The sequence below is a fragment of the Zophobas morio genome, unplaced genomic scaffold (assembly GCF_036711695.1).
Source record: "Zophobas morio isolate AGI-343-1 ecotype UQ-CSIRO unplaced genomic scaffold, CSIRO_AGI_Zmor_V1 ptg000058l, whole genome shotgun sequence".
Taxonomy (NCBI): Eukaryota; Metazoa; Arthropoda; class Insecta; order Coleoptera; family Tenebrionidae; genus Zophobas; species Zophobas morio.
Window position 1 is genome coordinate 997,124 of NW_026972163.1, and position 12,107 is coordinate 1,009,230.

The 12,107-nt window shown below is 32.1% G+C and overlaps 1 protein-coding gene across 1 annotated transcript in view; it reads left to right on the forward strand.

Annotated features, from left to right (window-relative positions):
• Positions 1–12,107, forward strand: part of LOC135143264 (discoidin domain-containing receptor 2-like) — a 200,038-nt gene that overhangs the window by 172,292 nt on the left and 15,639 nt on the right. Inside the window, exons 6-8 of the mRNA XM_064075137.1 lie at positions 539–709; positions 766–899; positions 10,988–11,195. Of these exons, the coding sequence (XP_063931207.1) occupies positions 539–709; positions 766–899; positions 10,988–11,195 (513 nt within the window). The remainder of the gene's footprint in view (positions 1–538; positions 710–765; positions 900–10,987; positions 11,196–12,107) is intronic.

Sequence of the window (12,107 nt, forward strand, 5' to 3'; positions counted from 1 at the left end):
ATATTAAGCTCTCTCTCTCTCAAATAAATACCTCCATGGTTCAGCGAGCATCAAATAATAATAAAACTGTCAGTAGTGAATGTAAAGCTATTTTTAATATATATTTATAATGATATAGTTTTTTAAAGTACACGATTTCATACACAGGTATTGTTTATTATTTAACTGTTGAAAAAAACATAAATACAGAATTGTTAACAACAATTCTTTACTTTGAAATTTTAATATGTCGATAAGTAAAGTGTACCAACATGTTTACAATTTTGCTACGTTCCAAAGCCAAAGTTAAATTTAGTTCATTGTTACTGATAGCGAATTATGCTGTTTATACAGGCTTTTGTCATTATTAAACGAATGATGAAGGTGAATACAATAAATATATAGTATAATATAATTGCATCAACGCCTGCAAATTACATAAGTTCTCTCCACATCTCAAATATTCACAAAAGCTTTGGGTATTAAGTTAAAAAATTAACTAAATAATAAAATTACCAAGTTAATCTCTTAAAACCAACACAGGGTTTTGACTTTTCAGGTGGAATTATGTCATACGCCGCTCCCGAAAGTTCTGAAGCATCACAAGGACTCTATGACAGTTCTTACGATGGCAGCCGTGTCGACGGAGAACTGCAAGGAGGTCTTGGACGTCTTGTAGACGGTGAATTTGGTGCTGACAACTTCAGACTGGACATTGGTTACGGAAAAGGTAATCTGACCAACCGAAAATTTTTGGAAGAGATTATCTTTTTTTATAATCCGCAGGTAACGGATGGATTTCTTGGAAAAACGACAGTGTTCCTAACGGCTACGTGGAACTCACGTTCGAATTTGACCAAATACGTAATTTTACCGAAGTGCACCTCTTCACTAACAATTTTTTTAGTCGAAATGTTCAGGTTAGTGTTTACGATAATTTAGCTTCCATACCGTTAGTGTTTAAAAATCGGTTTAGAATAAATAATTAATTTATGTAAATATTCAATCACTAGTCAGTCGATGCTGGTTCAATTCCCATTTTACGGTTACAAAGTTTTATTTTTATCCATATCAATAGCGAAGTCTATTTCTCCAACAAATCACAAATAAAAACATGTATTTTACGTCAAAAGATAAAAAAAATTATAGGGATACAAGATCTAAAGTTAGATTTTTTTCTACCCACCAAAGTTTTAAAAAGTAATTCAAGCGAATGAATACTTTACGAGAGGATAAAAATAGCGGCAAAGGTAGTAAATTCATACTAACTTCATAATAAAGCAATATGCAAAAAATATCCTAATTTATTTTTAAACTAATTCGGTTTTCGTGGTGGATAACATTAATGTTAAAAATTCAAAATCAGTTAATACGCCGCAATAATCCATTAAAGTGCTGTCGATTTTCGACTACATCAAAAAGCTTTTTGTAGTTTTCATTTGTTAATATACCTGTTTCCGCACAGAATAAAATAAATATGCATTATTATCGATACATTATAATTGACATTTCAATTAAACAAGTAACTATGTGACTACAGTGACTGCAAAAGCGAGATGATAAAATATATTTAAACAAACATTTTCCACTTTAGCTAATTTAGAAAAAAAAAAAATATATATATATATATATATATAATATATAAAAAGTTGACTAGTGTTATTTAGACAGAACTTCCCTCGCCACCCCTGAACCACAATAAAACAAATCCAATGTGATTCTGTGAATTTTACTTTTTTTATGAAAACCTTTATAATTTAAAATAACACCAAGTGTGGATTATTAAACTACAATAATACAATTTTGTGATTGCGTTGTCAATTTTTTTAGTGGAGACAAATATATCTTGTATAAATATAGTTTAATTTTTTTTTTAGACATCCTGTGTAAACTCTTCTAACAAATATGTTTATAATGATAAACCACAAGTGTAGACACATAATATTGTTATGCATTTTAAATAGGCTTTATCTAGCAAAATTTTCGGGGTGAGGTCATCAAGTTTTTGGAGCGGATAAAGAGATGAATTTTTATTTGCGATAGCCTTCAAAAATTTGTTGTAGCACAATTTTTAACTTTTTATCCGCAAATCTAAATATCAACGGAATAACAATCCGCAAGTATAGAAGCACATCACAGTGTTTAAAAATAATTTTGCTAACAAAATGTTGATATGACGTCATCAACTTTTTGGTGGGAACAATGAAACAAATTTTAGTCAACGACGGTTTACCATCTACATTCTACACGATACTCGTAAATAAATCTAAAATTTCAGTCTTAGTGTAGTAGATTTCTAATGTTTGTAAAAAGCTACATGTCCACTAGAGAGTAACTCTCGCTAAAACTCTCGGTTACTTTCGAGAACTTGTTCATTCGAGAGAATTTTGGGCAACTTTCGTTTTTGCAAATAGGTATTGAAACCCTATTATCAGACAAAGCTCTCAGAACCGTGTCCACTGCAATTGCAAGAGAAAGCATTTAAGAGAAAACAAATATAAATATAATTAAGAGTATGATTTTTGCAAAAGAGAGAATGCAATACTTGTTTTGCATATAATACTTACTTTATTATTAAATAGGCATCAATTTAAAAGCGGTAATAACAAGCGTAATACTTCAAAAACCCCGACAAAAAAAATAACCCTTAAAATGTTTGAAAACACTACGTTGGAGGTTAATAAAATGAACTCTGTCAGTTGAGATCCCTCTAGTTTCAGCTAACTCATGCACCTGCATTCATCTGTCGCCCAAAACCCTAGAATAGACTTTGTCAATGATTTCCGGTATGACGACAGTTTTTGATAAGAACGTGATCTGATAAGGTTTTAACGGATATTCTTCGACGCTTGAATGAAGTCAAAGGCGAATAGCGTCATAAGAAGAACATGAATCAGCCAATGTTGGAAATGCTATCAAGATTAAGAAAAGAGTTTGGCAAAAATTTAAAGCTACTAAACTGAAATCTGACTACCGAGAACATCGTAAGTTTTCCAACAAATTGTCTTTTGAGTTGAAAAAAGCAAAAACTCAGTATGAAAATAGTTTAATTGAAAAAGGTGACAAGGCGATTTATAAATACGCACGACAGAAAATGTCGACTAAAGTATCAACGCCGCTAGTTAGAAGATCTGACGGATCTTTAAACGAAAGTAATTTGGAAACTGGAACATGCTATCTGGTTACTTTGAAAGTGTCTACGTTACTGAACCACCAGATATACTACCTACAATTAATACCCCTCGTCTCACGGAATGTCTCGAAAATGTGATCTTAACAGAGGAAAGTTTGCTAAATGAGTTAGCAGCTTTAAAAATTGACAGTGCACCGGGTCCTGACAACATTACTTGTAATGTTTTAAAGAGTTGTGCTCATGAGATTGTAAAACCGTTGCTTCTCATAATGAAAAGGTCATTAATCGATTCACGTTTACCATCGGATTGGCTCAAAGCGTCTGTTACAGCTATTTTTAAGAAAGGGGACAAAACATTAGCTTCAAACTACCGTCCCATAAGTCTCACATCTGCGTATTCCAAAATTCTGGAAAAAATGATCTGTAAGCAACTGAGATGTTGGGTACATGGCCACCATTTAATTCCAAATGCTCAGCACACCTTTGTTCCAGGTCTGTCAGTCACTTCATGTTTGTTAAAATGTTTAGATGAATGGAGTTCACAAATCGATAACAATAGTCCTGTTGACGTGATCCCATTATTGAAATGAAAGTTTTACGTCAGAGTGAGTGATTCGGTATCCTGTGAACGGGTGGTTGTGTCTGGTGTCCCGCAGGATTCTGTATTGGGACCACTGCTTTTCACCCTCTACATATCGGACTTACCTCATTTAAATTGGTCAAATCACCTTTTCTATGCTGACGACTGTAAACTGTATGCCAATTCTATTCTAAGTTATTAAGACCTGCAAACGGATTTAAATACTATTTACCGCTGGTGCGTAGACTAGTTGATTCCGTTGAATAACGGCAATGTGTAAAGAATTGCACTTGGGTACTAATAACCCCAAAAACATTTACATGATAGATAATGAGGCTGTTAAGATGATGGATAATCAAAATGATTTAGGTGTTATAATAACATCTGATCTATCTTGGTCCAATCAAGTGGCTTACGTTATACGAAAAGCGAATTCTGCATCCTGTATTTTATTCAATGCATTCAGACACCATTCACGGGATACATTTCTTAAATTATTCAAATCGCATATACTTAAAATTTTGGAATATACCAATGTGGTGTGGTCACGAATTTTACAGCGGGATAAGGAATTGCTGGAAAAAATTCAAACAAGGCTACAAAAAAGGTCTTGGGCTACAGAAGACAAAATTATCAAACCTGATTAAGACGTCTAAATCTTGCATAATTGGAACAACGACGAAAGAGGGGAGACTTGATATTGGTTTAGATGATTTTTCACAATCCAAATATGCTCCACCTCAAAACTCTTTTGGAGTTAAATACTAACCAATTGCGAGGGCATGTTTACAAATTAAAAAAGCAACCATTTAGGACTATTGTTCGCAGGTTTTTCTTTCCTAACAGGGTGTTTGATGAATGAGATAATTTGCATAGCAACATCGTAAATGTGACAACAACTGTTAATATGTTTAAGAACAAATTGGATCAGTAACACTACTTAGGGAAATCTATTTGAAGGTGCATAATAGATCTCTAACTTCTGCTGCATATTTTTCTAATATTAATAACATTAATAATAATAGGTTAATCCTGTACTAAAATAACAAATGAATGGTAATTATAATCACTTACATTTGCAAACTTTAATATTTAATATATAGAGTAAATATCATCGACTTTTGACATTACTACAGTTCACGAGAATTTGCAGTATCATTAAAATGTGAAACAAATCGCCTTTACTCCAGAAATAATAATTCATGATGAACTGTTTACTATCGAAGAAGACTATCGCTTTTCGAAACTTCATGCTTGTCCACTTCCTTCCTCCAATAGGCTAGTTGTTCTGAAAATATAGTAAATCGTATAAAATTCCGAATTGAATTACCACTAAGTTTTTTATACTAAATTGTTCTAAAAGATACCATCGTAGCAGGAATTTTTAATGTGGTGTTTTTCGTTCATAGACATTTTTCTCCAAAAGGTATTTTTTTTTTGTTCGAAATCGCAATATCCAGTTTTACTTCTACATACAATAATATTATGTGCAATAATTAAACCATCAGGTGAAACACCCAAAAATTCATCATCAATAAAAATTCCATTTCTAATAAAGTTACATGGCAGCAGTAAAGTCGGGTCCATTGTGTAAAAGTCAGTGACCATTGCATTCAACTGAAGCCGCATCGGCTATAATAAATAGCATTGAACTTGTCGCCCGCTGCCTGCCAAGGAATGAAATGACGTAGTCGAAAATTTACAGGAAAAACAATCGGGACGATTTTTCTTATTTATTTAACATTTGTGAGATATAAAGATGTTGGTAGTGATTCGATGGGATACACGCTATATACGTATATATATAAACCATACGGAGGTTTTCCGTAAAAAAGGAGTAAATAATGGCAGGTATAATCCAATGTCCAGTGGGGCTCTTCTTGTCCGGGAAATAGCTGTTTTCACCCACTGCACTGGTTTAGTCCAAGTAATTAGTGTGCAATATCTGCAACAAAGATGTAACCCATCGAGTCACTACCGACATCTTATATCTCACTAATCGGTTTCTGTTAAGCATACATCTAATAACGCTTGCAAGACAAAATACTGGAATATACTGCGCTGATGAGACCGCAGGAGGTCAAAAGCGCAGTGCCTAGCTTTTTTTTATTTTCATTGTGTTGTGTAGCTTTTTTAGTTGGTATTTCTTTAGTGGTCAAGTGCTTTTTTTTTAGTGTACTGAATTCGTACCGCTATAAACAACTTCAAAATTCACTTTTGATTTTTATCAGTATCAGGTAAAAAGAATATTGAAATAAATCTGAAGCCAGATCTGTTGGTCTTCAACATTTCAATCTGTGCAAGTGATTTACCGAAGGGCCTACCCGGTGCCTCTGTAAACACCCCATTACTTCGCTGTTTTAAAAATTATATTTCTGCTACATAGTTTGAACTGTCTGAAAAAAAATGGCAACTATACAATACCTCGGGAAGTAGGTATTACACATGTTATTATGAAAAAGTCATTAGCGATGACGAATTTCATGTTTTCTCGAGGTTTTAAACCTTGAAAAATATTAAAAAACATCTGTCGTCTTGGCGCTTTTATTAGATAAGTAATTGGCCCAAATAGTGGACAGATTTTTGTGAAATTTTGATGTTTTTTTAAATAAGTATCTCAAAACTTTCCTAAATAAGTCTTATCTAAATTGTAGAAAATAATATGCTACTACAAAAATGGTTTATTAATCAAGTGTTATATTTCCATGTACATATTATACAGTTTTCAGAAAACAAAATGCAGGATTCTGTTACTTACATTGTAATACACATGCTGCACATGCTTTTAAGATTATCGTAAACGTGGTAAATCGCTAATCACAATTTATATGTTCATTCCTTCCAAAACCTTGTTGGTATTGTCTCAAAATTGCGAATTCAACCTGATTTGAAACATTCAGAATAGCATGTTTCTAAATATTACGTAGTTTCATCAGTCCAATATTTAGAATTTTTTACTCAGGGTGTGACAAAAATATTATTCAATAAAGCAATGCATTTTATCCAACATATACAGTTGCCACCAAAAAATTTCAGACGTCAATGTCATTCAGTCGTCAGATAGTGTAAAGCAACCTTTAGATGTTTCTAACCTTAATATTTGACAGTCATTTTTAACTTTTACATTTGACACTTACATGAATGTAGCTGTAGCGTAAGCTGGAATTTTGAAAGTTTGACATTCCAGCTGTCCGAAATAATGACAATAAAGCATAGACTACATTAAAATTTTTGACATGACAGAAAAGTGATGTTTGAAATTTTTTGTCGGAAACTGTATATGTAAAAGAGCTATAACTATGGTGATTTTTAATAGGTAAAGTGGTTTATAATTCACTAGCGGGTTGTAAGTTTAACTCACTTTTCCCAGATAACCGCCTTGTTCAGGAGTGCAAAATAACAATTATAACTCCATTTTTTTAAGTTGGATACAAAATTTCAAATGATTTAATTTTGACAACTGTCAAAAATGCAAAATCAAATTTTATCATTTTTCAAAAAAAAAATTTAATCCGCTTTTAATTTTGAACAGTGTTACCCGCAATGTTTTTGTAAATAATACAAGAGTACGGTCGTCGTATTATTGTAACTAACTACTTCATCATTTTTTACCATTTTCAAAATTAAAGTACAAGAACTGTTTAATAATAATCGTTGTTAACATATTCTAAAATTGCGTTTAAATTTTTAATCCCTGATGTAAAAAATAGGTGTAATATTTTTGACCACTTTGTCCGTCTGTAGCACCACAGCTCCCAAACGAGTGACCTATTTCAACGCCTTTTTTTTCGTTGAAAACTGATTTAATGGGGATGGTTATTAATTAGCTATTTTGAATCACAACTTCGTCAGCTGATGTCTGTGTGTCTGTTGCACCGTAGCTACCAAACAGATGAACCTACATATATCAATGCAGTTTTCTTTTTGGTTTGAAAACTGGTTTAATCGCGAAGGTTCTTAGGAGAATGGTTTATGTTTCAATTCTCCTTTTTGGAAAAGAAAACTGTGAAAGAAATCCATGATGTGATTTTTCCTCCATTGGACGATTCCTATTCTTCTTATGAAACCATTCGTGCAAAAACTTCCTTCATACCAGAAATCATTGACAAAGTCCATGATATAATTTTGGTCGTTAGACAAATAAAAAATGAGTTAGCCTCAACCTTAACTAAGTACATTCATTTTATTCATCCCCGATGCAAAAAGAGGTGTTATTATTTTGAAGCTATTAGGGGCAATTCTGAATCAAACCTGTTAACTTTAGAGAGTGTTAAATTGCAAATTTCCATAATAACAAGTTAAATTCCTAAATTTGATTGGCTGTTTATTTTTTAACAACCTTTAAATTTTACCATGTTTGATCCAGAATAGGCCCTATTATCTGGCTATCTGTCTGTGGCACTGTAATTCCCAAAGGGGTTAATCGATTTCAGTGAGTTTTTTTTTATCTTGAAAGCTGGTTTAATCAAGATGATCACTTTAATCATTTCAAGATTTTCAGATCATAGCACAATTAGCATAGAAATCAGCTCGGTTCCGCGTGGACTTTTAAAACGTTAATTTTTGTGTTTCGGGTTTTTTTAACATTTATCATTTAAATAATTTAATTTTCGTCTTCACCATTACGCGTACAAAAATAATCACTACATTTGGTATGACATCCAGAAACATGTCAAAGGCTTTATTCTATTTTAGAATCATAATCTTGTTTATAAGCACCCAAATCCGGGCATAAATTGGCCTTTATGGCACAAATTAGTCAAAAATTTCTAAGCAACGATTGATTATTCATTTAGATTAATTAATTATTCAAACAAACTTCGATATTCAAGATTTTTATTAAAGTTGGGAAAATAATATTTCATCAAATCATTCCCTGGCGGACTTCCAATTCTTCTAAAATTTCTTTTGAATAAACGTTTTCCGCTTCTTCACTTTGCATTTTGAAAATCGAATTATTTAACAAATAAACCACGTCGTGTCCATAACAATATCAAAATAATAGCCAGCTATGTATTAAAGTTCGCATCGGCACAATTCACACAATCTTGCCGAAAATACTCAATGTTTGGTTAAAAATATTTTAGAAACTAAAATATTATAAAACGGTCTATGTACCACGGGCATAATGGCCGATTGTGGGCATCGAGAAATTAAAGCCCTCCTTCGTCTGGCTTTAAACATTCCCTCGTGGCATAATCTCCCTAATTAATGCCCTCAATACATAAATAACTATTATCTTTCTCATTATTTCAAGTTTTCTACCTATTTAGTTTGAAATAGGTTAGGGTTCAGTCTTTTCTTGATTAATGACATATTTAATGGCAGTTCTCATTTGTGATAATGTAGATAATTTTCTTATTTCGTTGACGTAGTACGTCTTCGTGTGATCTACCTTTACTCAAAAAATTTTGTTTAGTGTAATCCGCACATTTTTAATTTCTAAACATTGATATTATTTAGCTTCTTCACGTTTTCTTTTGCCTAGACTAGGTATAATACAAAATGCAACTACTTCTGTGTCCAATAAAACATTAGAAATCTATAATTTCATCTGTACGACAAGTCTCTATTCTAACTATTGTAACCTGTTTCTGCTTTTCTACTGACTTTTATTTCATTCAATATAATTTTTCATAACTTTACTAATTATTGAGTTATGGATATTTTAAACAGTTTTCTCATATATAAAAGAAATTTCCATGGAGGAGAAGAACTCTAGATAATAGTTTTCACATCCTATAAAAGTTTTCCCCTCTGTAATGTATTTCCATTGTCTTCCTCAAGAGATCTCGTGAACAGATACGGCTAACATTATGAATGGACATTGTATCCGAAACTGATTATAGAATTTAACATTAGTTGAGTTTTTTTATGGTCTCCTAATATTGTAATGTCACGGCCGAAAACTTTATTACGACGGCTTTTGCTCTTCAACGAATCCAAAAAGAGTGCCATTCTCATTAGGAAGCGTGGTTTTTGTAATTTCAGAAACTATTTTACAGATAGCAAAAAAAATTGGTCTACAATTATTTAGACAGAACATTCTAAGCCCCTAAAACACAATCAAACAAATCCAGTTTCTTACATAAATTTTAAAATTTGAATCTGTAAATTTTATTTTGTATACAACACTTATTATGCGCTAAATTAAAAGTAAGCGTGGATTTTTTTTTTATTAAAATATTATATAATGAGTAACAAAATCATCAATAGAACATTTTTAATCAGCTATTTACAATGTTTACAACAACCTTAAAGCGTTTGTAAAGTTTCAAATCAATCGGTTACAATTTTGATTTTGCTTTCAAAAATCTAAACGTCTAAGATAAAAAATAAAGGCGGATTAATAAACCACAATGCCTGAAGCATGTTATTTTATAGTTTTTAGGTAGGATTTATCTACCAGTATTTTTAAAATGGCACCATCAAATTGTTGGAAGAAGTGATTAGACAACTTCTGGTTAGCGGACATTGTCTGTCTCATAAAATCTTCAAAAAAATCTCCAAAAAAACAACAGACGACAGACAGACTCTAGAAGTAAGAGCTTACGCTTGAAAAGTAAAAATCATATCAAATACTGTTCTTACTTTAGAATCCGATGGTTGTTCAGAATTCACATATGTTGAAGATGTACAGATGATGTATCTCTTCTTTATTTCCAAAAGTAATTTCGCCAAAATTAAAAAACGGAAAAGATAATGATAAACTGTTTTTTTAACTGCCTTTATGTTATGGTAGACACAGATAGGTTACATTGAAATTTTCATAACAGTAAGTCTGTTAATAATGGATATACATATCGCATTCTGAAAATGTACTGACAACCCCTCAAGAGCCAAAGGTAGAGCTCCTCTTAATTCTAATTCATTAATAACAGCAACGTTACAAGAAATACCACACGTTTTTTCTAACATTCAGATTTGTTTACTATTTACAATACAGTGTTTAGAACCAATATTTATATAGTGTATAATAGGTTAATCTTATTTTATATTTAGTTTAATAAAAGCACTGATATGATCGGTCATGTGAAAACTGTCTAATATGTGCAAAAATGTCTTAAAAATACACACGTTTAACAAGGAAACTTGCTGTTCTTTCGCTAAATGAAATTATTAAGACCAGTATTATACAAAACCATACAGGTTCTTTAAGTGAAAAATGTTTTTAACGGCAAAATTTTCGCAAATTTCTTGGCTAAGTATAATCTATTGACAGTGTCACCTCTGATATATCGGTTAGCTCGTAAAGAAAAGTAATTGGTTTGATTGTCTTGTCATTTTTCCTTTAGGTTTTCTCGAAAGCGAAAGTGATGTTCAGCATTGGAGGACGCTTCTACAATGGCCCAACCCTGTCCTATTCATACATGCCGGATCGAGTGCTGGAAAATGCTCGGAACGTCTCCATTAATCTTCATCAAAGACTCGCTCGTTTCATCAAACTGCGTCTGTTTTTCGCGGACCGCTGGATGATGCTCAGTGAAGTAGCCTTTGATTCTGGTAACTTTCACCTCTGAATTTTTTACATACTTGGTTAGCTTTCATGTCAACAAGTATCATCAAAGCTACAAAAATATTTTTCATTTTAGCATTACCTAAACGATATATTTAAGTGCATGGGCATTTCTACAAATATTCTCTTTTCGCATTTCATTACACCCTTGAATGTCTATATCACTAAAAATAATGTCAATAACATAGGACAAAAACTGAAAAGATGGCTATAAATTAAGCAAAAAATTTATTTTATTATTTTAGATCAGACTGCCAAATAAATATGTATATTCTTACGATTTGTTATGTGTGCCAAATAACCCCATATTTTCCACCAAGCTAAATATGTTATTGAATTAAATTTGTAAGTATACTGTATGATATTTCAGTTTTCCAATACACGTAATCCGAGATTACACGGAAAGAAACCTTTAACTTTATACTGAATAGAGATAAATCACGGTTAAAAGCAATGTCCGTGTTGTAGAGAATCTGACACGAATTTTTTGTCTCAATAGACATGCACACCACTCTTATATCGAGCGCAACATAATTTGTAATCGAGTCATTTTTGGAAAGGATTTAGCATGTCGGTGATTAAACCACACTGATAAATGTCAAAAAATGACAAATACAATCAAAAGTGGCGGAGACTTTTTAATAAGATTTTTAATAAGTTAAGTGCGAAGTTACACGGGAAACTGGTTCAGGATTAATTTTATTAAAGAAATTATATTACGTAAATGCTAAAAATTTCGTCCACTTTGTTGTAAGCATAAATGAGTTATTCGTTTAACTCCATCGGTCACGTGCCTCAACATCTCTGCATTCTTGTTTATGTCGTTAATTTCTTCTGTTATTCTCAACCTTTGTTCTCCCAAATTTCCCGTTGTCAAAAAATGTCCGTAACATTGCTCT